This window comes from Heteronotia binoei, chromosome 3 (assembly GCF_032191835.1).
Source record: "Heteronotia binoei isolate CCM8104 ecotype False Entrance Well chromosome 3, APGP_CSIRO_Hbin_v1, whole genome shotgun sequence".
Classification (NCBI taxonomy): domain Eukaryota; kingdom Metazoa; phylum Chordata; class Lepidosauria; order Squamata; family Gekkonidae; genus Heteronotia; species Heteronotia binoei.
In genome coordinates, this window is record NC_083225.1 from 92,867,812 (window position 1) to 92,895,021 (window position 27,210).

At 40.0% G+C, this 27,210-nt stretch overlaps 1 protein-coding gene across 1 annotated transcript in view; it reads left to right on the top strand.

Moving 5' to 3' along the window:
* RSPH1 (radial spoke head component 1) overlaps positions 1-24,279 on the top strand; it is a 39,847-nt gene extending 15,568 nt beyond the window's left edge. The window contains exons 5-9 of the mRNA XM_060235260.1: positions 940-1,075; positions 15,006-15,071; positions 20,444-20,615; positions 23,136-23,267; positions 24,257-24,279. Coding sequence (XP_060091243.1) covers positions 940-1,075; positions 15,006-15,071; positions 20,444-20,615; positions 23,136-23,267; positions 24,257-24,279 — 529 coding nt within the window. The remainder of the gene's footprint in view (positions 1-939; positions 1,076-15,005; positions 15,072-20,443; positions 20,616-23,135; positions 23,268-24,256) is intronic.
* Positions 24,280-27,210: the final 2,931 nt, after the last annotated feature.

Genomic DNA, 27,210 nt, shown 5'->3' on the forward strand with positions numbered 1-27,210 from the left:
TGAATCTACTGTTGTGTTAATTAAGTTGTATAAGGATATCATGGTCTTGCATGACACCTGTCTTCTTAGAAGTCAGGGGGAAAAACATTTCCAGCCTTTGATTGTTTGTCTAATAACCCTTATATAGTTCCAGGGGGTTTTTTTTGTAGCAGGAACTCCTTTGTATATTAGGCCACACCCACTGATGTAGCCAATCCTCCAAGAGCTTACAGGACTCTTGGTACAGGGCCTACTGTAAGATCCAGGGGCATTGGCAACATCAGGGTTGTGTGGTCTAATATTCAAAGGAGTTCCTGCTACAAATAAAGCCCTGCCTAAGCAAAGATTCAGAATTGTTAATGAGAGAAAACTAACTCTTAAAAGCTTTTGATACTTTACAAGGAGGCATTAAAATATTTTTTCACTAAAATATTTTGGATTATTATTTTAAATAAATAAGAGCCAGGTTGGGGTAATGGTTAAATACGCGTATTTTAAATAAATAAGAGTCAGTTTGGGATAATGGTTACGTGCGTGGAGTCTAATCTGGGAGAACCTGGTTTGATTCTCCACTCCTCCAATTGCAGCTGCTAGAATGGCCTTGGGTCAGCCATAGCTCTCGTAGGAGTTGTCCTTGAAAGGGCAGCTGCTGTAAAGAGCTCTCTCAGCCCCACCTACCTCACAGGGTGTCTGTTTTGGGGGGAGATTGTGACTGTTCTGAGATTCTGAGATTCAAAGTATAGGGCAGGATATAAATCCAATATCATCTTCTTTTAAAAAAGCTTAACTGGTTAACAGAACAACTTATTTGAGTTTACTGGAGGTTTAGCAAGAACATGACAGCAGTGGGATTTAAATCAATTGACACTTTCATTGTGTGAGAAAAATAAATGGTACATATTCCCAGCTACTATGAAACTGCCTTTGGAAATTGAACAACCTGTTGTTTTCTCTCTATAGACATGGACAAGGAACATATGTCTATGCACTAACTGGTTCCAAATATGTTGGCACCTGGGTAAATGGCCAACAGGAGGGATCTGCTGAAGTTATTCATCTGAATCACAGATACCAGGGGAAGTTTGTGAATAGAAATGTATGTATGTTAGAAATGATACTGATTTTTAGAATATTGTGGAAGATATCACTTATTATCTTTGTTTTTCATTGATATTTAGCACAAACCCTCCTGTTTATTGTGCATTTTTAAAACTCATAAATAATAGTTGTGATATGTAGAACATCTTTTTACACAAAAAGCTTCATGTGAGCTAGAGCTTCGTGCTGAGGGAAGTTCTACTGGTACACACAAAAGCTCTTGTGGAGATTTGGATTGGCTTGAGATGTTTTCCATACCTTGGTGCTGTTGCTGCTTCTCGATGAATTGAATTCCCAGCTAATGCTCTGTCTTTGCAGCACCCCTTCTGCAAAATGGTATTTACTTAGGGGTATTTTTTAAAAAAAGATCAGATCCATCTCATGTATACTATGCTTCCTTTGAAAAGGGGTCATGTTGTGAGCTGTTTCATCATGAATTTTGTCAATGGCAGCACCTCCTCAAAAATTTTTTTCTGTGCGTGAGCTCTCGGCTTGGCTTCGCGAACGAAGATTTAAGAAGGGTGCAATAGTCCACGTTTGCTGCAGGCTCGCTGGTGGCTGACAAGACCAATGTGGGACAGGCAGGTCCGGCCACAGCGGCTGCAGGGAAAAGTCTGATTTAGGGTTGGTCCTGTAGCAGTGCGATTGTGCGTGAGCAGTAACTTTATAAAATCATAACATTGTCAAAAAAAAAAGGCTGGATATAGAATTGAGGAAGGTTCACTGTTGATTGGCCATTTATAATAATAATAATAAATTTTATTTCTATCCCGCCCTCCCCACCTCGGCAGGCTCAGGGTGGCTAACAACATTTTATAAAAACATACAATAACAATAAAAGCCTTTAAATTTAACAATATAAACATCAACAGTAACTTAATGACATTAAAACCAGTTCAATAAATACAGTATTCGGTGGTATAGATCTTCAAACCACAATGGCGGCTCCTTAATTACTGATCTTCCTAGCAGTCTGAGTGTGCGAGCTTAAAAAGGACGGTCTTGCAGGCCCTGCGGAACTGCTCAAGGTTCCGCAGGGCCCGCACCTCCTCGGGGAGTCGGTTCCACAGGGTAGGGGCCGTGATCGAGAATGCCCGTGCTCTGGTGCTCTGGTATTTAATCTCCTTCGGCCCAGGGATGGTCATTAGATTTTTCCCAACTGACCTCAGTGCTCTCTGGGGTTCATATGGGGAAAGACGGTCCCTCAAGTAGGCAGGTCCTCGGCCATATAAGGCTTTAAAGGTAACGACCAACACTTTGTACTGGACTCGGTATATAATCGGCAGCCAGTGCAGTTCACGTAGCCACGGCTGTATATGTTCCCGTTTTGGGAGTCCCAACAACAGCCTGGCCGCCGCGTTCTGCACTAGCTGCAGTCTCCGAGTCCGGCACAGAGGTAGCCCCAAGTAGAGGGCATTACAGTAGTCTAGTCTTGAGGTGACCGTTGCAAGGATCACTGTTGCGAGGTCCCGGCGCTCGAGGAAAGGGGCCAACTGCCTTGCCCGCTTCAGATGGAAGAATGCTGACTTGGCAGTGGCTGCTATCTGGGCCTCCATCGATAGTGAAGGCTCCAGTAAAACACCCAGGCTCTTTACCTGGCGCGCTGCTTTCAATAGCGCACCGTCGAAGGCCGGGAGAGCTATTTCCCTTCCCAGAGCGCCGCGACCCACGCAAAGGACCTCTGTCTTCGCTGGGTTCAGCTTCAGCCCACTCAGTCTGAGCCATGTCGCAACAGCCTGTAAGGCCCGGTCGAGATTCCCTGGTGCGGGGTCGGGCCAGCCGTCCATTAGTAGATAGAGCTGGGTGTCATCTGCATATTGATAGCAACCCAGCCCAAACCGCCGGGCAATCTGGGCAAGGGGGCGCATATAGATGTTGAACAACATCGGGGAGAGGACTGCTCCCTGAGGCACCCCACAATCCAGTGTGCGCCTCCGGGACCGTTCCCCCCCAATAGCCACCCTCTGTCCCCGACCCAGGAGGAAGGAGGAAAGCCATTGCAAGGCCGACCCCTCAACCCCAATGTCGGCGAGGCGGCGCGTCAGTAGCCGATGGTCGACTGTATCAAATGCAGCCGACAGATCTAACAGCATCAGCACCGCAACGCCGCCTCGATCCAGTTGCCGTTGGAGGTCATCTACCAAAGCGACCAACACCGTCTCCGTCCCATGGCCCGGCCGGAAGCCAGACTGACATGGGTCCAGGACAGAAGCGTCATCCAGAAACCTCTGAAGCTGCAACGCCACGGCCCTCTCAATAATTTTACCTAGAAACGGTAACTTAGACACCGGTCGGTAGTTCGCCAATTCGGCCGGGTCTGCTGTAACTTTTTTCAGGAGAGGGCGGACCAAGGCCTCTTTCAGAGGTGTTGGAAAATGCCCCTCTAAGAGGGACCTGTTTATGATGTCCCGTAAAGGGCATCTAAGCTCCCCCTGGCAAGATTTAATCAGCCAAGAGGGGCAAGGGTCCAGATCACATGTTGTCGGGCGAGCAGCAGAGAGGATTCTGTCAACTTCCTCCAGGCTGTGCGGGTCGAAGTGGTCCAGCACTAAACCCGAAGACAGGCACGGAGCCTCAATTTCACTCACTGTATCCAAAGTGGTAGGCAGGTCTTGGCGGAGCAATGAGATTTTATCTGCAAAATATCTCGCAAATGCCTCACAGCCTATTTCCAATTCTCTAGCATTTGATTTGCCTTGTGGCAACGTTATAAGATCCCCAATTATTCTAAATAATTGTGCTGGGCGCGAGTTTGCAGATGCAATCTTGGTTGCAAAGTAATTTAGATTCCTGCCACACCCAGCAGTGATCACTATTGGTGGAAGTTTGAATTCTAGCCAGTGCATTGGAAAGTTTTTGTGATGTTGCGATTTTCTGATCTGTGCTTAGTGACTACGCATAACAGAGTCATGGGAACAGTGTGGTTGCTGCCATTTCAACGGTCCCTCACTCCTCTTTAGTTGCCAACTAACAAAATGGCCAGTGAAGACTCTCACAAAATCTTAAGGAAAATAGTACTCTGTTTGTGATTGCTGAACTGTATACACCAATTCATAACAGCGCTATTATGACAATTTAAAAATAACGTACGCTAAAGGAAAATACCGCATGTGTTTAGTTTCCATAAGTACCAAATCAATTATATAATTCCATTATTTTAAACAGTTTAAAAGACTGAACTGTCATCGAAAACACACAGGAAGCTATGGGAGAAAAGAAGGGGGGGGGGAGAATGAAGAAACAATACGGGCAAGAGGTGACAAAATCTAATCACAAAAAACCCACATTAAATAAGGAAAGGAAAGAAACTTCATGGATGGGTAATTGTACAGAGAAGGCTACATTAAACCTCATCGCCCATTTTGTCCCAGCATTATAATGCAGCAATATTATGTTAAAAATATCACATATCATAACACATTTAAAATTACACTTAAAAATAAATTAGACTGTTGGGTGTACATGCCTCACTGACACGGCAAAGGGTGGCGGGAAACAAAATTTAATTTCGGGAATTTCATGCTGGAAAACTGAGTTAATACCTGAAGGGGGGAAACTGGATCCAGAAAATGTGGGGTAATGGGGCAGTAAATTCAGAGGTACACCTGGGACATCCAAAAGTTGTGTGGAAAGTTTTACAAACATCAGTGGTTTAAGAATGCTAGTGTGGTGGTTTGCATGTGTGCAGAAATGATCTAAGGCTGCGTCTTTAGGAGGACCTCATATAATTATGTTAAATAATAATTGGTTGCCCTATCATTACGTGCCTTGTTCTTTACTTTTGACTGCTTTTTCTTTAAAAACTCTTCTTTTGGGGGGGGGGGGCGGGAAGAGCACAGAAACACTCTCTGGGGGAAATCGCTATTCCACTATCACCATTCCATTGTCATATAGAAGTGGTATTGAAACAGTAGTTGCACATTACAATTAACATGTTGGTACCTTTCCATTTAATCTTTTTTTTTTTTTGGTAAACCATTTTTTTATTATTTTGCAACATATTATATTAATATTCAATTGTTATTAAAATTTAGTACCAATACATTGCATCACATTTTCCACCTCCCTCTCCCCCTTTTCGTGACTTCCACCGGTGCATTTTACTTAAAATACAAAAAAGAAAAAGGTAGTTTTAACATTTTAAGAATCTTCATAAAAATCTTATAACTATAGTTTAAATAAAGATAAGGAAAGAACCTTTTACTATAATTGTTATCCATCTTCGTTATAGTCCTTTAGTCCCCAATCCTTATCCTAAAAATGAAATAAAATTGAAGAAATATATATTCTCATAATCTCACTTCAGCTGTAATCCTTATCAAAATAGATTGAAAAAAAAAGAAAGGGTATATTCACATTTTTAACTATAGTCCATTTATCTCTCCCCTAGCATTTAACTATTATCAAAAATCACCAAATGTCCTTTCACCTTCCATTGTTTTTCAACATACTTCTGAAATTTTCCCCACTCATTATTAAACTTTTCTATATAATATTCTTTTAAGATTCTTGTAAACTTGTCCATTTCACTCCAATGCATAATTTTCATAAGCCAGTCCCACTTTTCTGGTATTTTATCTTGCTTCCACATCTGCGCAAACAATGTCAGTGCAGCTGAAAGCATGTACCAAAGTAGCGTTCTATCTTGTTTAGGAAAATTTTCCATTTGTAATCCCAACAAAAAGATTTCTGGTGCCTTCTTTATGTTGTAACCCAAAATCTTTGAAATCTCTTGCTGAATCATTTGCCAAAATTGTGTTGCCATTTCACAAGTCCACCACATGTGGTAGAAAGATCCTTCATGTTTTTTACATTTCCAACATCTATCAGACACCTGATTATTCATTTTCGACAGTTTCTTAGGAGTCATGTACCACCTGTACAACATTTTAAAACAGTTTTCTTTAATATTACATGTCGATATCTTCATAGAGTTCTTCCATAAATACTCCCATTGCTCCATCCGTATTTCTTTATTTATATTAATCGCCCATTTTATCATTTTAGATTTAACCACTTCATTCTCTGTAGACCATTTCAATAATAGTTTATAAATTCTTGAAATCAATTTTTTATTATCACCAAACAGCACTTTCTCCAGTTCTGTTTGTTCTTGTCTTATTCCATCATTTCTAATATCTTGTTCAAGCAAACTTTTAATTTGTTGCAATTGAAACCAATTATACTTATAATCCAATTCTTCCACCAATTTTAACTCCACCTTACCGCCTTGTATTTTTAACAGTTGTTTATATGATAACAGTTTCTCTTCATTAATATCTGAGTACAGCTTTATTACTTCTGTTGGCACAATCCAAAGCGGCTTCCTCTCATCCCCATATTTTTTATATTTTGACCAGGTTTTTAACAAATTACTTCTTATATAATGATGTAGGAAAAAGTCATCCATCTTACTTTTCCCATAACACAGATATGCATGCCAACCAAAAACATTTCCATGGCCTTCTAGTGTTAATAATTGTCTATTTAATAACATTATCCACTCCTTGATCCACACCAAGCAAACAGCATCATGGTATAATTTTAGATCCGGCAATTGGAAGCCTCCCCTTTCTTTTGCATCGGTCAAAATTTTCATTTTAATTCTTGGTTTCTTGCCAGCCCATATGAATTCTGAAAGTTTCCTTTGCCATTTATTAAATCGTTTGTCATCTTTCACTATTGGAATTGTTTGAAACAAGACATAATTCTTGGTAACACATTCATTTTAATTGCCGAAATTCTGCCCAGTATAGACAAATTCAGCCTGTTCCATTTTAATAAATCTCCATCAATTTTCTGCCAGAGCTTCTCATAGTTATTTTTATATAAGTCAATGTTTTTTGTTGTTATCTCCACCCCTAAATACTTTTCTTTAGAAGTAACTTCACATTCTGTTAGACTTCGTAGTTCTTTTTGTTTAATCTTTGACATATTTCTACACAATTTTTTTGACTTTTCTTTATTTATATAGAAGCCTGCCAGTTCTCCATATTCTTTTATCTTACGAAGCAGCAGTGGTGTAACTTGAGTTGGATTTTCATTTATAAACATTACATCATCTGCAAACGCTCTGTATTTATACGAAAAACCTTTCAGTTTCAGTCCCTCTATCTCCTTATCTTCTTGGATTCGCATGAGCAATATCTCTAAAGTCATTATAAATATCAATGGAGATAGAGGGCAACCTTGTCTTGTTCCTTTACTGATTATCATTCTTTCTGTCAAATCTGCATTTATACAGAGTCTTGTTTGTTGTTCAATATAGGTCACCTTCACCATTCTTATAAAATCTTCACCCAATCTCAATCCCTCCATCACTGCAAACATAAAGTCCCAATGTACATTATCAAATGCTTTCTCTGCATTCGCAAAGAATAATGCTACTTCTTTTTCAGGATGTTTCTCATAGTATTCGATAATATCTATTGCTGTTCTGATATTGTCTCTTATTTGCCTTCTGGGAAGAAACTCTGCTTGGTCTTCTTTAAAATTATTCAAATGCTGTTTCAGGCGTTCTGCTAATATTCTAGCATATATTTTGTAATCATCGTTAAATAATGAAATTGGTCTGTAATTTTTTACATTCGTGGCATCTCTGTCTTCTTTCGGTATCAACAAAATTATTCCAAGTATTAGGTATTTTCCCATCTATTATAATATTCATCAATTTCTGAAATTTTGGAAGTAGAGCCTCCATGAGGACTTTTTAAAATTTTGCTGTAAAACCATCTGGACCGGGAGCTTTTCCCAATTCCATTGAGTTAATTGCCGCCTCTATTTCTTCCTTTCCAATTGGTTCATTTAGTACCTTCTCCATATTGTTAGTTAAGGGATTTACCTTAATTTTCTGTAAATATGCATCTATTTTTTCCTTATCCACCACATGACTTTTAAACAACTTGGCATAGTATTTATAAAATTCCCTTTTAATTCCCTCCTGGTCAACAATTTCCTTGTCTCCCACAATAATTTTATTAATAATTTTATTTTCCCTTTTTCTTTTCATTTGCCAGGCCAGGTATTTTCCAGGTTTATTCGCACCTTCAAAAGATTTTTGTTGAAGCCTTTTTAGATTCCATTCGACTTCTTTATTTAACAAATGTCTTAATTGACCTTGTAGTATTGTAATATCCCTTATAATTTTCTTTTTCCCAGGCCTCTTTTTAAGCTCCCTCTGCTTCTTTCCAAACTCTTTTTGTAAGTCTATCATTTGTTTCTCTTTGGCTTTTTTTAATCTTTATTCAATGTAATTAGGATGCCCCCCTTACCGCTTTATATGCATCCCACACCGTTTGGAATTGAATGTCCTCATTTTCATTTATTTGAAAGAAAGCTTTGGTCTTTTCCAGAGACTCTATTACCACCTTTTTCTGCAGCAAATCTTCATTTATTCGCCATCTTAAAGTCTTTTTTATGGGTTTTGCTGATCACATTAGTGGATTGTGGTCTGCTCCTATTTTAGGAAGAATCTCTATTTTTGTTGTTGTAAATCCCAGATTTTTTGTACTCCATAACATATCGATCCTTGAGAAAGAATTATTTCTTGCTAAAAAGAAAGTATAGTCCCATACTTTAGGGTTAAATTCCCTTCATATGTCCACCAAATTTTCTTGCTTAACTAGTTCAAAAAATGACTTTGGTAGTTTTCTTCATTATTTTTTCCCCCAGATCTGCCCAAAATATTTCTAACTGTTCCATTAAAGTCTCCCATTAACGTAATTTGCTCATATGTCACTTGATCTAGTTGTTGCATAATATCCTTTAAAAAAAGAGTCTTTTGCTCCATTTGGGGGTATACAATCCCAATAACAAAGTTTTTTTTTATGGTTCAGCATCACTTCCACTGCAATAAATCTGCCATCTTTATCTTTAAAAATCAACTTTGGGTCTAATTCTTGCTTCACATAAAAAACCCACACCTCTTTTTTTCTCCTTAGCCAATGAACAAAATTCTATACCTAGTTGTTTATTCCATAAAAATTTGTAATCCATTTGTTTGATAAGTACTTCTTGTAGACAAATTATATTACATTTTTGCTTTCCAATCCAATGAAAAGTTGCCCTTCTTTTTTGTGGTGAATTAAATCCATTTACATTCCAAGATAACAATTTGTAATCCATCATGGTTTTCTATTTTTAATCTGTACCCCCAAATTCTTTATTCTCCTGCAAAAACTTTGCTGTGTCTTGAGTGGTTGTGATGGTAAACCTCTTCCCCTTGTATTCAAAGCCCAGACCTTCTGGAAATATCCATCTATATCTTATTTCACTTTCTCTCAATTTATCAGTCAGTTTTTTATATAATCTTCTATCATTTATGACTTTCCTTGGCAATTCTTTCATTATTCTTACACTACTGCCATCCACCTCCAATTTGTTCTCAAATTGTTTACTTAAAATCCTACCAACCAAGTCTCTTGTCACAAATCTCACTACCACATCCCTTGGTAGTTTATTTCTCCTTGCATAGTCTGAGTTGACCCTGTAGATGTAATCATAAAAGTAACTGGTTTCATCAGGATCATCTCCCAAAAATCCAGCAATGATTTTTATTATATATGTCCTTAAATTAGTCTCATCAGTTTCAGGAACCCCTCTCAAACGTATCTGATTTTCCATTAACTTGCAATCTTGTAGTACTGCTTTCTCCTGCATTTTTTAAATTGTGGAATCCACTGTATTTATTCTTACATCATGGTCTTTCACTTTCTCTTCAACCTCCTGCATTTTCTTTGACACTGCTTGGAAATCTTTACTGAGAGTTTCTATATCTTTTTAAAATTCTTTCTTACATTCAGTTATAGAGTCTTTAATCACTGTAACCAATCTTGCCTCCATGGCATCCATTTGATCTTGTGTTTTAGACTTTTTCACTTCTTCCAACGTCTTAGCCCTTGTCTGTATCTGTTTTGCTCCTGGGATTTGGGCTGACATCACTGCCTTCCCGTTGTAAATGTAGGCTTTAAAGTTGACCTCACCAATCACTTTTAACAATGCAGTCTTATAGAATGGAGCATGCTCTTTCAGATGAGCCCAAAATCACAGATGAGCTCCAAAGTCAAGATATTAATTTTTTAAAATTTTATTTTTCCCAAAATGGCGTCCGCGGTTTTTCTGCCCCTTTAAAAAAAAATTTCTTTTTCTTCTAAAGTGCTCCAAAATTAATTCAAATCACATAGTCCAATAACTCTAGTCTTCTAATGGTGATATTTGCTGGCTCTGCTAATTTTTAAAGTCCCATTATCTTTTTTAAAATTTTTAAACTTTTGACCTTCTTTCAATGGCCGCCAATGTTTCTCTATGATTATAGTCCTAGAGAGGGCTTGGAGGTTTACAGTTTTCCCTTCTCTTAATGGCCGCTTCCTTTCTTTCTTGCTACGAAGTCTCGTATTCTATGGTTAAGAAGTCTCGTGATACTCCTATGACGCCACTTCTTGTGACGTGCTGTTGATCTGCAGTTCTGTTCTGTTTCGGAGGGAGTTGCCCGACCGCAGGTATGCCAAACAGTTTTTGTTTTTCCTTTTTTTAACCTTATTCTCTAATTCTCTTAGTCCCAAATTTACCCCCTCCTTCTTCTTCTTTACTTTAATATGATGTAAATGTACCCAGACCTTTGTTTTTCCTCCAAATAAATCTTATTTTAGCCCCAGAGTGATAGATAAAGATCTTTACCTTTAAAGATTGTGATCCTTTCAAAGCACCATCCTCTTCCAAAGTAGATATTAATTAGTCCCAAAGAAGCTTTGGCGCATGATGAATTTAAGTCGATTTAATGACCCCAGATGTCCTCTGTAGACATTATAATGCAATTCTTCCACGGGGACTCTTCAGAGCCAAAAAGGAACCCCACTGGGATTCCTTGTCAGCCAAAGTAAATCCTCTCAAAATTTTATAAGCATGTCTTGGCCATCTCCTTGCCTAGAAGATGTAGGCAACAGGCGTTAGAATCACCTTCTCTGCCCAGAACAGAGGTTTTGGTCTGCTCCTCTGTGAGAAGCACGTCAATCCTCCATGACACCAAGCCGGAAGTTCCCTTTCCATTAAATCTTGTGATACCCTCACCCCACAGCAAGCACACATGTAGGCAGCCCACCACTAATCTATGAAGGGACTGATACCAAGACACAAAGCTGTGTGGATAGAATGGACAGAGGTGGAAAATGTATCTAAGTGAAGGTGGTGGCAGAGGAGGGACCTCTGAAGTTCTTGCAAAGCTGAAAAGATTGTGCCCTGCTGATTGTGGGCTAGTACAGGGAACCACCTGAAGTCCATGGTCTGCTGTGCCCTTCCAAGACAATGCTGGCAAGGTGTGGAAGTAGGCTAGGAAAGCTGGGCAGACAGAAACACTCCCCTCACACAAGCTGCCATTGCCACTCTCCCAAGTGCATTGCTAAGTCTCAGCTCCTCTAAAATTTGCAACAGGTAATTGTGTGTACTTTCAGCTTTGCATATGTATCTGACTTCTCTCTGCTTGAATGTTTGCTCCAATACCTGATCAGATAGAGCTAATTTATTTTGTCTTTTATTTGACACATACACCTAGTGCATTTAAAACAACATAAAATATAGGCTGGAATTGTGCCTTTGAGAACCCCCTCCCTGTCACTACAGAACTTGCATTGCCACCTCTACCGCAGCAGCTGCTTGTATTCCTTGTTGGAGTCTTTGTTAGGATTCTGTTCTCAGTTGCTTTCAGCTGAGGGATGACTAATCCAGCTTCTAGCAGCTAAAGGGATATGTCACTTGCTATTGCTTATGTTGTTGCTAGTGGGCAACCAGGTCACCCTCATCCTCAGTCTCAGAGCCTGCTACATGTTCCTCTCTTCCACTTTCTCCTGATCTACTCCTCCTTTTGATTCAAGTGAGTATTAGTGAAAGGAGAGCAAGAGAAATTAGAGACCTAGGACAATTTCCCCCAGAGAGGTGGCTCTTTGCTCTCCTCTTTTCCTCCCAAGGACAGAATTTTTGTTCTTAAAGAAAAAGCAGTAAAAAGTAGGGAATAAGACATGCAATGAGTGTGACAAGACAACCAAAAAATAATGGGAAATCACAATAATGTGACCTAACCATTACCTTCCAACCAAGTGAATGGAGACTGTAGGAACACCAACTGAATTTTAAGCAAAAAATATTGTAACAAATTAACTCTTGAATGGTATAAGGAAAACATGGGGAAACAACAGGGTGGTGGGAATGTAGTCTCAATCATGAGTAATAACAGAGCAAACCCACTGGCACACTTACAGATACTGCTTCCCATTTGTCCTCAGTAACTACTTATATTTTTATATACTTGATACATTTTTATTTCTTGTAAATAGTTTATAAAATACAAAACAGTATGTAATTGTGAAATATACTATTTTTGTTTATTTTAACTGTTTATTAGCTGCCTTTCTTCCTTACTGAGTACAAGGCAGCTTGCAATATTAATAAAATACATGAAGTAGGTTACATTAAAAATCATCAGTGGGTGATCATTTATTTATTTATTTATAATTTAAACTTATAGTCCATCCTTTCCTAAGAACACAGTGCTCAGGGCGGTGAATAACAGTAAAGAAAACCATACATTAAAACAATTCTGACAATTCAATAAATAACTGAAACAGTCTCCAATGCTGCTGAAATGTCAAAGTTCCAAAATTATGTCACTGCTTCACAAGAGAGGAAGCAAGATGAAGGGAATACCAGACAAGATGGTGTCCATTGCTGTCCTCCACCAAAAGCCTGGTGGAACATCTCTGCCTTGCAAGCCCTGCAGAACTGCATTAGGTCCTGTAGGGCATGGCTGTTATTCCTGGTGGATGTTATTCCACCAGGTAGGAGCCAGGGCTAAGAAAACTGTGGATTACCAGTAAGTTGTTCTCTGCAGAGCATAAAGCCCTTTGGGGGACATACCATAGGAGGCGGTCCCAAAGATACATGGGTACCAGGCTGCTCAAGGCCTTGAAGGTCAAACCAAAACCTTGTACCTGACTTGATATTCCACTGGGACCCAGTGCAGTTGACGCAACACAGATTGAATATGTGCTGTCCGTGATGTTCCTGTCAGGACCTATGCTGTCACATTCTGGACCAGCTGGAGTTTCCAGGTCAGTCTCAAGGGTAACCAACATAAAGCAAATTACAGTAGTCCAATCTGGAGGTGACCATTGCAGGGATTACTGTGGCTAGATTGGGATGAGACAGGAAGGGGGCCAGTTGCCTCACCTGCAGTAGCTGGAAAAACACCAGCTTGGCAACATTCATGATCTGGACCTCCATTGATAAGGAGGCATTCAGAACCACACCTAAACTCTTGACAGTCTGTGTCAGTATTAAGGGCACATTGTCAAAGAGTAGGAAGTTGGTGCCCCAATCCTGAATCCCACTCACCCAACCACATAACCTCTGTCTTGATCAGGTTTAGTCTTGGCTGACTCTTTTTCAGCCATCTCACCATGGCTTCCAACTCCACAGCCAAATTTTGTGGGGTGGTTTTGTTTTGACATTCCCTCAGTGATCTCTGTTTATTAACATTTATTTTAAGTTTTGTATGTATTTTAATTGTTTTATAATTAACTCTCTTTTTAAACCGTTCAAATGGTTTTAGTGAAGTGTGTTTGGGAGGGGGTTGTTTTAATGGTTTTATACTGTACTTTTAACATGTACTTTTTAATTTGTTAGCCATTTTGGTGGTTCTTATAAAGAAAGAAATATGGAATATAAATATGGTAAATAAATAAAAAACCCCAAACTTTAAAATCACAATTTAGGACTGCTTTAACCAAATCTTTCTCAGCTGCCACCTTAAAATCGAAAGTGAGGGGGCCAGACCTACCTCCTTGAAGAAGTTTTCCCATAATGGTAGGGCTGCCTCTGAAAATACCTCTTTGTGTTGCACACTATAACAGTGCGCCTCGCGGTCTCACTGGATCGCTTCTATATGCGGCTTATGGCTACCCCAGCCCCTCTTCAGCCTCAGTTCTTCCTCTTGAATTTTACCTCACGGCTATGGAACTCAAGGGGTGGGTGTAATATGGATTTCTCAATACTAGTCTCTTCGGGGGGTTTGTTTTGCTTTCTGATGGATATCAGTTGGTAGGTAGGGGGCCACAGCAGCTTTGATAGTTTTCCCAATATACTGGCACCAGAGAACTTTAAAGTAAACCACAGAAATTTATTAACGTACACACACCGTCTTCAACTGGGGAATGGGAAATATATACATGGGCTATATTGTATCTCAAGCAGTTAACAGTTTCTTTGTAGTTCAGGCGTTATAATATCAAGTTCACTTATGTCTCTCAGGTTTCAAAGATCATACAGCTTTCACTCTCCAACACTATTCTAGGTTGGCCTCTTGGGTATAATATGCCAAGTCTCTTAAGTCGACTGGTGTCTCTTCTCCCAGCCCTTCAGACTTCTAGACCCACATCTTTCCCTCAACTACCTCTTTAGCTCTTAAGAGAAGTGTCTCTGTGTCTGTGACCTCTCAGGTCTTTTACTGTGACTCTTCTCTAGTCACACACAGCCCCTTGGCTGTCTTTATAGAGTGAACAGTGAGCTTTGCTTCTCTCGAAGACTCTCCTCAGCTCCTGTCTCAGCTCCTTCTCAGACCAACTGCTCTCTTCAGCAGTCTCCCTCAGACTCTGTCTGACACTAACTGCCCTCAGCCGTTAGCTGTCAATCACCTCTGAGAGTTCCAAGCACTCTGGCCCCCACCCTCAGGTCACCTGACGCAGGCTCTATGCATCCTTAGTTTTTTGTTAACCCTTTCATTACCGTCACACACACCAAAGAAGCTTCTTTGATTGATGGAACAATTAGGAGGGTCTCTGTATAATTTTAACTCCTGGGAAGGAATATGATTTGAGGTGGTTTGCAGTTTTAGGATGCAAATTGTTAGAATATTGGTTGTTTTTTGTTGTTGTCTTACACAGCCAATGGGTCCTGGAAAATACGTATTTGATATTGGATGTGAACAACACGGTGAATATATTCATGAAGTAAGTATTATTCCCATAACCACAAATTATGTTTATTCATTTGATGTATTTTATGTCTGTTGGCTAAACTGATTGAAGCAATAAATCTTGGTTAAGCATTCTTTTATAACATCCAGGGCTACCAGTGTGGTTCGAGAACCTCTTTGTGGAAACAAAATTCTAAAAAAAATAGTTTAAAGTTCATGAGGGGCACCTGTGCGTTTCTCCTTCATTTCCCTCTTCAAAGTTCTGGCACCTTTTTTTCAAGGAAAAAAGCCCTGATAACATCCATATATCTCAAAATGACCTCATCTGTGGATACTTAAATCTGGAGACTGGGGCCATGAACAGACAAGACAAATTATTCTACAAACTGTTCTGCCATAAGTCTCACTGGATGACATTGGGCCAGTCACAGACTGTCAGCATTCAGGGTTGTTGTAAATATAAAATTGAGGAGAGAATGAGGAGGGTGTAAACTGCTTTGGGTTCCCATTGTGGAGAAAAGCGTGGTATGAAAACATAAGAAGAGCCCTACAGGATCAGACCAGTGGTCCATCTAGTCCAGCATACTGTCTCACACTGTGGCCACCCAGCTCTTCAGGAGGGCCAACAACAGAGCATAGAGGCCAAGACCTTACCCTGATGTTGTCTCGTGCCTCTGGGGGTTTACTAACTCTGGATGCAGAAGTTCAGATGATAAATAAATAATAAATATAGGTGAAGGTGGGAGTAGAAAAGAGAAAAGGAAAAGCTGTGAGCATATGGAGGCTAGAGGAGAAGAAAATTTAAATAGTGTAGGGAGGACAATACCAGGGAAAGTGAGTGACCTCCAGCAAGTTTTTGTGGGCTCCCCATTGTGCAGCTGGGCTGAACCAGGAGCTGGCACCATACAATTTAGTCTGCCAGAGCTCAGCAGCCAATACCATGCAGAGTTTTCCCAGGAGGAGGCTGTCAGAAGGAGTGACATGTAAAGGCAGGGATACATAAAGATAGGTTGATTGGACAGAGAGAAGGAAGCAGGAAAATGTGAGAGGCTGTTGGAACTTTCAGGGAAATAAAAGAAGAAATAGTGGGGGAAGGAAATAATAGAGTGCTTCCTGACAAGCCCTTTGAGTCCCCTATTTGTTGAAGTATAATAGTAATAGTTCTTATTACTATTACTAGTTCTTATCAGGCCTTGAATTCAGCAGGAGCACACAGGAGTGCAGCTCCTGAACCTTTCTGAGGGTTCCCCCTCTTCCTCCCGACCTACCTCGTCCTTTGAATAGTAGGTTCAACTGCATAACAATCTCTGGATTAGGAGAGCGGGCAGCCAGCCAGCCACAAGGGGCTTTGCCATGCCCCAGCAGCCCTCATTAACCCCTGGAGAAGCCCACACAACCTTTTTCCACCTTCTGTGATTTTGGGTGGCGGGAGGCTTGCTGGCCTTTTGAGTGGGGCAGGCAGGAGAGCCCCAGGCAAGCAAGGCCTGCTTGGATCTCTAGCCAGCCCAAGCAGGCCTCGCTCACCTGGGGCTCTCCTTTCTTGCATTGGATTGCTTTTGGCTGGGGTGGGTGGGTGGCGTATGCTAATGAGTTCTGCTAATGAGCTCCACCACCTGTTTTTCTACAAAATGACCCTTGGTTCTTATTAATCCTGTAATCTTGGCTGTGTTCACTAGTGTTTCATGGAGAAGAAGGTGTTCTGCAGGCTTTGATTAGCCATTGAATTGATCTTTGCAAAAAATGGAGGGTTTGGCACAGTACTGGAATCCCCTTCTCCATTTCCTTCTGCAATTTCCTTATAACCCTCCATAAGTAGCACGAGACATTTCTGACATAGGTAATAAGAAATTCCTATCTTTGTAGGTGTGCTTTCCAACCCTCAATAAGGCTTATAACATGCAGTTACCACAGTGATGTTACAGTAATAGTGCAATCCTAATGATATTTTCTTGGGAATAAGCCCCACTGAGTAGAGTTTGGTAAGATTCTGAGCAAACCTGTATAAGATTGCTCTGTAAAGCTCTTATTCTGGGGATTTGCCTCTGACAACAACACAATCTTTCATTCTGTGCAGTCATTAAAAGTAAAGCCTCATCCTCTGCTTCCCAGACAGAAACAGGGAAGTTTATCTTTCCAAGAATAGTGCTCTAAACTTGCTAAAGAAATTTCAGCCAGTTCTTTGAACTTTATCTTTTTTAAAAAAAATCATGCAGTCTCCAGGTAAAATCTGTGGTTAGGAGGGAAGGCATCTTAATGGTGCCACCATATCAATGAAGTGCTATAGGTTTAGCACTGTAGTGTTTAACTTAGAATGTTTTTCAAAAAGTCCAAGGAAGATCATGTGGCAAAAAGGGCAGGTGTGAGGAAAGCAGCATTGTAGGAAGTACTGTGGATATTTTAAAAAGCACACCACAGTGATTCAGAAGTGCAACAGAGTAGAAAATGGAAGAAGGTAGTTGCTGTCAGAAGTGACTCAACCATGCTTTGCTAACCTGACACAAGTGGGTTTGTAAAAAACAGGTAAATAAATTCCCCTAGCAGCTGGTCTGTCTGAAATGACAAAAAAAAAAAATCCATTAGCAACCTGTTATTAAAACAGAATACAAAGGCAGTTTATAAGGGGCCATACTATTTCCAACATAAAATTGATATATAAGATCTGCCAGTGTTCTGTGGTCCTGCTTCAATCCAGAGGGGGGGAATCTTATATAGTTTTTTTAGTCATGCTGTGCACAATTTTTAAATTTTGTTTTGGTATATTTATTTTTTTTAATATGAAATGATTTCATTATTTTCATTATTACTCATTAACGATGGGCACAAATAGACTTATGCACTAAAGTTTGTTATGAACCGGGCTGGTTTGTTGGTTTGCCCACAGCATTTTTTGCAGCATTTTGTTCAGCTCTTTAAAGAGGCCTACATGCCTTCACTTCACTTGCTGAGATGCATTGTGGGGGCATGCCTCAGTGAGTGAAGGGAAGGATATAGATCACTTTAAATTTCTTCCCTTCATTTGCTGAGTCATGCTGTCGCAGCTGTACAATTCAGCAAGTGAGGGGAAGGCATTTAAAAATGATAGCTCCATGAAAGCTTCCCCAACTCATGAACCAATGAACCACAAACTAGTTTGGGGAGACTGAAAAATGCATGAGGGTTTGTGGTTTCACACATGCCATGAACCACCATGAACCTCCATTTTCCTAGTTCATGCCCATCCCTGTTACACATAGTACTTTCCCCCTCCTCTTCACACTAAGTACCAGCCAGACTATGCTTGGGATCACTGCTGCCACCAAGTCCCATCAGAAGAGGCAGGGGGAGGGCACAGCTCAGGAGTCTCTCTCCACCCACCCACCTCCCTCAGTGCTGTGGATGCTCTTTCTAATGTATTTGAAGTGCTGTACCTTGGGAAATAATTTCCTAGGGTGCACCAAGATATCAAATCTTGGGTATGGAAGAGTTCTTAGTTTCTCATTTGTAGCATTATATATAAATTAGTCTTTTAAGCTTAGAGTTTTGCTAGCAATTAAATTATGCTTTTAAAATATACAACTCACCTGAGTACTGATTTCTTTTCAGAAACAAATTTCATATTTTTGAACGCAAGAATTACAGTTTAACTGAATTGCATTTTCACTGTGCTTGTTAAATTCAGGGTTTCCTGTAAATAGTCATATCTCTGTTTTACAGGATCAAAAGACATTTTAAATTATGTATACAGTTTTCATAAGTTCATTTTCCAAAGCTTACTGTACTTATTACACATGAGTTCCATTCCTTTGGAGGGAAATGTCCATTTTTATGCAAATGGGCCTTTTCAACATTGGTGCCCTGGAATTCAAAATTCACAGTAATTTCTTTTCACAACTTGCTTAGCTGAGGCAAATCAAGAACAAGAGAAGAGGCAGCACAGAACTGCCATCTGCTCACAGCTATGAGAAGCAACCGATCATAGAAGCCTTCATCTTCAGGGAGCCTAGAATAACAGAGGTGCCCTCTGGCTTTGAAGTGGAGTGCTGCATGATTTGCTTGCATGTGACATAAATTAGAAATGCATTTTGGAAAAAACAATACCTTTGGAACACTAGTTTCTGTACGTGCTCTACCTTCTAAAAGCATTACTTTTTCAGTCTCTCTGTTCAGATTTTTTTTTTTGCGCATTTTAGTATTTTCCTTAATAGAATGTTTATTTTTGTTGTACACATGGGGGAGTGGGTGGAATAATTTATTGTGTCCTTGAAATATGAACCTCAATATCTCTTGTACCAACTTACGGAAATTTCTGTTTCTGCAGTTTTGTTTATCAAAAACAAACTATTAGCTGAAACATGCAATGTAATAGCATATACTCCCAAGATGCAGGATGATTTCATAGAATGAAGGTGGATCTGAGTATCTGTATACCTCTCGATGTCAAAGAAATATTCTCGTACGTAAAATAAGGAGACAAAATCCTGGTCCACAGAAGCACAGTAAACAGCATTTGTACAACATTTGTTTAATATTGCAATAGTTAACATGATAGACACCGGTGTTCATTAGTTAAGGCGGTAGTAATGGTTACTCTGAGCTAAACATATTGAGTTCACTTGGACTTAGTTTCTGCCTAAAAAAGTTTGTACCAGCATACCTTCCATCAACCAAAACAGGAAAATAAATATACTTTTTTCTGTAAGTTCATGGAAGAGTTATGAGCAAGCCATTTTGATGTGTAGTGGAATCCTTACAACACTGACATCACATTTCGTGTCTAAATATAATATTTACATTTTTTATTTGCATGCATCATCCTACTCTTCATTCTGAAGTTTCAGAAATTCATCCTTTAGCAAGAGCTAGCAATACAGTGAGATGCAGTTCTCAAGTAAGAGAAAGAGAATTATGTCAACTAATGATTAAAGTTTGACAGAGATGCTCCAGCATTTATAAACAAATTCAAAACTACACCAATGATTGCATATCCTGAGACTAGGCTAATCTGAGCTATCCAGATGAGGGACAAAAGCTCTGAAGTCTGGTATTAGTTTTAACTGACACATTTTCTTTGTCACAGATATCACCCAGTTGTTCCTTAATTTTTCTCTATAGTGGATTGCATTGTTGGTTCATATCTTGATTCTTTTTGTATAAATGGCTGCAGATATTGCATTTGTTATGAATGCTTCTGGAAGGGATGAAAAGTCATGGTAATTTCTTTATTACGCTATTTGAGGATACAAGACCAATAGAACTAGTTTCTGTGAAAAAACTGCTGTTCTGGCATGTGTATTCCTGAGGGCTGCAAGGCAACATGGGGAGTCTGTGACTGTGTGAACTACCTAGGCAAAACACAGATCTCATATGCAGGCCTAGTAATTTTTGTTCTGTTCAAATCATTACACTGGATATTTATCTGCTGTGCAGGACAAAGGAGAAGAAGAGGAGGAAGAAGAGGCCTTAACATCAACTGTTCCAAAGTGGAAAGCAACAAAAATTACTACTTTAACACTGTGGGCACCTGAAATACCACCTCCTGCAGAAACAGCCCCTGTAGCTACTGAAGAGGTACTTCTACCTGAAGAGCAAGAGCTTTCAGGTTTGTACTTTGCCACAGAAGCAATCCTTAAAGCTCTGTTGTAATCCTTTCAGTGAATTTCCTGTATGAAGTTGGCAATTTTTGCAATGTGTTATTGTAGCAAGAATGCAGAGTACCAGGCATGTATTGGTTATTCTTTTTTCTCCCCCCTATAAAATCTAATCCTATTCTTTGTGGAGATAGCCATATGGCTAATCATAATCTGAGTCCAAAAGGGGATCCATAGAGAGATATTAGGGCACTGATGGAGAGTGGTAGATATATGAAACATTAAAAAAGAAGGGGTGGGGAATAAATTCTCAGACTGTGGGAGAATTTTTGCAAAAATATTTGTTAAACACGATAAAGCTTATACAGGAGACTTGTATCCCAAACAATGTTATGCTGTTTAAAACTATAACACATAACATGTTTGGATTTGTGGAAAAAATCTTAAATTGAAACTCTAACTTCAATCAGTCATCAGAAGATGCATTCAAGATAGAAATGAATTGCATATTGAGACTGAGGAGCAGGAGTCTTCAGTCCAAGATTATCAAAAGTCATTGAACTGAAGAGCACACATACAAAGAGAAATTGTACAAAATGTCCAGATTGTGGAAAAACCGCAATGAAGACTTCAAATCTTACTACACACAATGTATTTATTGTATGCTACAGAGTAGGGGTTTGCCAAAAAATAAAAAAAAAATCAGTAAAATCCAGCTTTGGGGCATTCAGGGGCAAAGATATTCAGGGAGCCATATATCTCTCAGTATAAGATTTGGTGCCTGAATTTGATTCAAGAGATACTCAGCTATTCATGAATATAGAGCTTTTTTTTTTGTAGAAAAAGCCCAGCAGGAACTCATTTGCATGTTAGGCCACACCTGTGACACTACCATTGTTTCTCACAGGGCTCATTTGCATATTTGGCCACACCCCCGATGCTGAGCCAGCCAGAACTCTGTTCCTGTACATTCCTGCTAAAAAAAAAGCCCTGCCTGAATTTATGGCTCCATTATACCCTATAGCCATTGAAGTCAATGGCAAAACATAGGGTGTAAAGGCTGGGGGGAGGGGGTTTGAGAGAGAGGCACTAAATTTGCAGTGTAGCTGCAGGAACCTCTCCCACAAGGAACCCCCACATTTCAAAAAGATTGGGCCAGGGAGTCCAAATTTAGGGGCACCCAAAGAGGGTGCCACCATCCCAACATTGTTTCCTCTGAAGGAAAAAAAAAAAACTTCTTCCATGGCACTGCCTGCTTCTGAGATGGCCTCCAGACTCTGTTCTTTTGTGGGGTTCCCCTCCAGATACCTCTCTGTCATGTCCCCCTGGGACTGTTCTCACTGTTCCCGAGGAACCTTTCAGGTAGCCACCCCTCACTACTAAATCCCCCTGCTTCACTGTCTTGAGAGCCAGTTTAGTGTCGTGGTTAAGTGCACAGACTTATCTGGGAGAACTGGGTTTGATTTCCCACAACAGAGTCCATACAAAAGAGAAACTACATACATTTTGTATCTGTAAGAAAAGATTTCATCTCCGAACTTACTGTACATCGAAGAACAATTTCATACAAGTAAAAACCATGTAAATGCTCAGACAATGGGAAAGCTTTGGTTAGAAATCACTGTATGTAACAAAATCCAAAGAGAAGATATACCATAGACATACTTAGCCTGTGGAGAAAATGTCACTGGTAGACCTTTTAAAAACATTGTAAACAGCTGTATTGGCTGGCACTAGAGGTTCTGCCGCTCAAGGCAGACCTCTGCACCCCCCCCCACCCCGCAAGCTCCCTTTATGGAGCTCATTGCATGTGCAGCATGATGATGTCACTGGCAGTGACATCATCGTGCAGGGCAGCAGGGGACAAGAAAGCTAAGGGCAGCGCACAAGAGTGCTGACTCGCTGCTGCTTTCCCCCTGCACTAAGCTCTTTGGAGCTTCCAAGGAAGCCGCTGAAGAGCACACTGTTTTGGTATTGCCTGGCAGCTTTCAATTCAAAAGCGACTGGTGCCGCTAAAACAGTGCATTCTTCGGAGGCTTCGTTGAAAGCCTCCAAAGAGCTTAGTGTACTGTGCAGCACTCCTCTGATCCTACCTTCAAGGCCAACTCCCAATTACCGGCCCTGAGCCCACATAAAATCTAAAACACATGAAATCTTTTTAAATGAATATTTTGTATCATTTTGGTTCATCTTAATAAAAAGTATTACATGGATTTGGTTTTTTGTAATGGTAGATCTAGCTTCAGTCGACATAAGAGGGCATACACAGGTGAAATAGTGGGAAAACATTCTATTACAAATTTCACTTTATTATACTCAAGAACCCAGGGGAGAAAAGTGGTAATTGCTTTATGGGGCAAGCTTCAATTTCAGATTCAATCTTGCTGGTTTTTATGCATTGAAATACCTACAAAAGAGGGAAGTATAGAAAATTCCTGATTTGAAGGAGAGATCTGTGTCCAGTTATAATATTCATAAAGCATCATGTATCATTTTTGCTCATCCTAATGTTTCGTTTTCCCTTATTTTAGCTGGTGAGACTCCTTTGGAAACTCCTGCTGATAGTGCTGAGGCACCTACAGATGCAGCTGAGCCCAGTGAAATTACACCACCATCTAAAGAGCCTGAGGAAGATGAGGATAAAGAAGACCAAGGAGATCAGGGTGAGAGAGAAAAGGAATATACAAAATTTTGGTCACTTTAATAGATGGCCAATATGCTCCATTCATACCAAACACATGATCCAGCCTTTGGTTGCAAATGTCATCCATCTACAAGTCTTTCAGAATCAGTCTATGTGGCCCCTGTCCTCTCCCAAAGGCAGAGGCCACCACTGGATGCTGTGCTGCGTGTTTCATGGCTGTTCTCCCATTTTATGCACTGGTATGGCTATTGTAAGGAATAGGGTCTCTGCAACCGAGAAGGTACCAGCAGTTGCTATAACTATCTGGGTTTTCTCATTGCTTCTGGGCTGCTTATTTCATGCCTCAAGAAGCAACTTGAGCCTCCTTGCTGCTTGAGGAAAGAGGTTGGGACAGGGCTCTGCTGCATGGCACTAGTGTGTGCAATGCACTGGTTCTGTGCTGCTGTCCTTGCAGAACGCAACCCCCCACCCCCCCTGTTCATAAATCAGAGAGATTCTCAGATTTGAACTAAGGTCCTGTAGCTCTGCTACAGTGGCACTTGTTCTGCTGGGCACATAGCACTGTTATGATCCTTGCAAACAAGCACCCTCACCAGAGCTGAATTTCCACTGCAGAGATTCTCTAGGAGAATCTGACTGCTGCTTGTGTTTGCTAGTTTTTCCCATCATAGGAAACAATAAGGAATTAGGGCAACCTCTCTGAGGGACCATAGAATTGGACCCCCTGGCCCAGTCTTTTTGGAACTTGGGGGTTCTCTGAGGGAGAGGCCCCTGCAGCTAGACTGCAAATTTGGTGCATTTCGCTCAAACTCCTGCCCCCAGCCTGTAGATTATACCCTATGAGTTTTGCCATTGACATTAGTGGACCATAGGGTATAATGGAGCCATATATTCAGAATTCGCAAATATCTCTTCAATCAGCTTGCTTTACAAACCTGGTATTTGAGGATATATGGCAACCCCAAATACATTTAACCTGAGTCTGAATATTGCCGATATTTTTTCCAGTATACATCCCTAGTTGTGAATAGACTCTCTATTTCAGTACTGTAGTGTTAGTACATAGCGTAGTACAAAGCGTCCAGTTTTCCAGGGCAAAAGTTAATTTCTTCCCTAAAAACATTCATCTCTTTGCTCTTATTCTTGACTTTTGGAGCTTCTTTTCAGATTATACCTGCGGTAGTATTCATTTTCTTTTTTCCAAATCTTTTTTTTTGTTTTGTTTAGATGTTCACTCAAAGATTATGTATCCCTTTGGGATTTTTCCTGAAAATATAAAGGCCTGTGTAAATTCTTTTTCTTCTTTCTCCTTTCAGCCTTATCTGAATTTGATTATAATGCTTTTAGGAGCAGATATTGTTTTTAAATTGTATGCTATCATTTCCCCCCCTTCAGTTTCATTTTTTCTTTCACAGCTGCTGCTGCTGGTGCAGAGGAAAAGGAAGAGGAAGCAAAGGAAGCTGAGCCTCCAGAATAATGGAAGATCAAATAAAAGTGGCATACAAAGAACAGGTGCCAGATCTTGTCCAGGCTAAGCAATTTTTAAGTCTCGTTTATTTCAGTTGTGCGATCTAAGCATGTGCTTAACTGTTCCTCTGAAGTTGCTGGGACTGAAAAGTGCTTAGCTTTGGCAGGACTGTGTCCATGGTGTTAAAATGAGTTTATAATATTAGGATGGTATTCTTTTTAAATTCTAATATCTGTTAAACTGTTTTGAATACATGTTTTTATGGATGCTTGGCATGAGTTTGGATATTTTTGAATTAAAGGTTTCTGACTCCTTTATCTGTGGTGCAGATTGTAATCCAATCTAGTTAAACTCTGGACATTTTCAGACACTTCAGGGTGTTTTCTGGGTTTTTTGCTTTGTCTGTATTGGTAATGGAAATAGAACAAAGCAGTAGACAAGTGCACCTTTAAGACCAATTAAGTTTTATTCATTTAAAACTTAGTTGGTCTTAAAGGTGCACTTGTCTATTGCTTTGTTCTATTAATTCAGACTTGTTTTTCATATTTGTTGGATAGTTTCACTTTTAATCTTTCCCACTAGATGTCACTCTAGATTGTTGTCTGGTTAAAAACTAGGCACTACTTCTCAAACCTGAATCTGGCCTTGGTTGTTCCAAAAACAGCAGAATTATTTTATTTGTTAGATTTTTTTAGCAGCCACTCACCTGAAGGGTCTTGTGGTGACTTACAGCATTAAAACCAATAAGATAAAAGCAACTTTAAAACAAATAACAACTATGATATTAATATTAAAATATTAAAACAAAATATGTGGCTATCACCATACCACTATTAAAACAGCTCAAATATGTGGTTATCTGCAAGTCATTATTATATGCCAGGACTGGATTACACCAGCCTTCATGTTCATCTACCATTGTGTATGCTATAGCTCCTGTAAAATTGGTATAAACCAAACTTTCTCTCAAGCTGTAACTCTCTCCATAGGCTGTGCCAGGAAGACATGTTCAAGGGACAAAAGAAAGATTTCAGGAGTTTCCCTTGGAATGAATATAATTATAGAAGTCCATGTTTTTGGGAAAGAGAGTCTTAAGTAGTAAAGTGCTGCTATTATTGGCTGTCTTGCCCTGATTAAACTCAAGGCACTGGGGCAACAGCAGAAGAGAGGATAAAAGAAACCTCTTCACTGAAATATGCTGGCAAAGAGAAAACCGAACAGGAGACAAGCCATGGTATTCTTGGAAAACTAAAGGTGATGTGAGAGGGGCACTGAAATGATGGAGGTTTTTTACCAGTTTTGTCTGGTGTACCTGAACCCTTTCCTAGACAAAAGTGCCTTATCCAGAATAGGCTACTACAATGTGCTGCATGGGGGTGGGGGTGGGCTCCCTTTGAAAAGAATTTGGAAACTGCTGCTAGTTGTTGCCTGATCATTAGTAAAGGCAAGGCGCCAGGTTTGGGCTCTCTGTTTTGTATCATCCATGATGGTCGCCAGTTATTTTCCAAGCCCAATTCATATTTAAAGTTCTAAATGGCCTAATCCAATCTGTTTCTCAAACTAAGTATTGCCTTATCCTATACAGAAATATGTGGGGGTGGGGGAGGTGATATCCTGAAGACAAAGTCAAGTGTGGCTTTCAAAGATTTCAGGTTTTCACAGCTGGTAACATCATTAGGGTTTGTAGAATCTTTCGGGCTCAAGTGCCGTGTTCTACTGGATAAAGTTTTTCTTCCAGACGTTTCGTTCTCAGCTGTGGAGAACATCCTCAGTGGCGTTGCAGCCGGAGCAGGCGCTCTGACCTTCTTGGCTGCTGTGCATGAGCCAATGCACAGCAGCCAAGAAGGTCAGAGCGCCTGCTCCGGCTGCAACGCCACTGAGAATGTTCTCCGCAGCTGAGAACGAAACATCTGGAAGAAAAACTTTATCCAGTAGAACACGGCACTTGAGCCCGAAAGATTCTACAAACCCTAATCAAGTGGTTTCATTACATGAATGCTATCTCAGGAAATCTCCAGTGGATAATTAACTGAAATATGAAATTAATGTTATCAATCAACAGAGCACAGCCATAGCAACAGCAAAACAATGTATTGGTTTCTCAAGTTGAACTAATGGTCAATTAATGATTTACAGTGCAACCTAAGCAGTGTTTCCTTCTAAGCCCATTGACTTCAGTGAAAAGGGTGTAACTGTACTTAGGGTGGCATGGTTAACAAATCAAAGGAAAGTGATTCAGGCAGCAGTAGTCTATGCTACATCATTACTAGATTAGAAATGCAATTAGAAGATAAATGCTTATTGCCTTCCTTGTTCTGGATGTTTATAAAAATCTGAAAATGTTTTACTAATGCTTGAAATACAGGAGCTATAAAGTGTCTCACTATAAAAACCAGATCCTGCATTCTACCATTCTGTTTCAACCAAGAAACAGAATTCAGGGCAGAAATGTGTGAGATGTCAAATATGAGGGGAGGGGGATTCTAAAATTCAG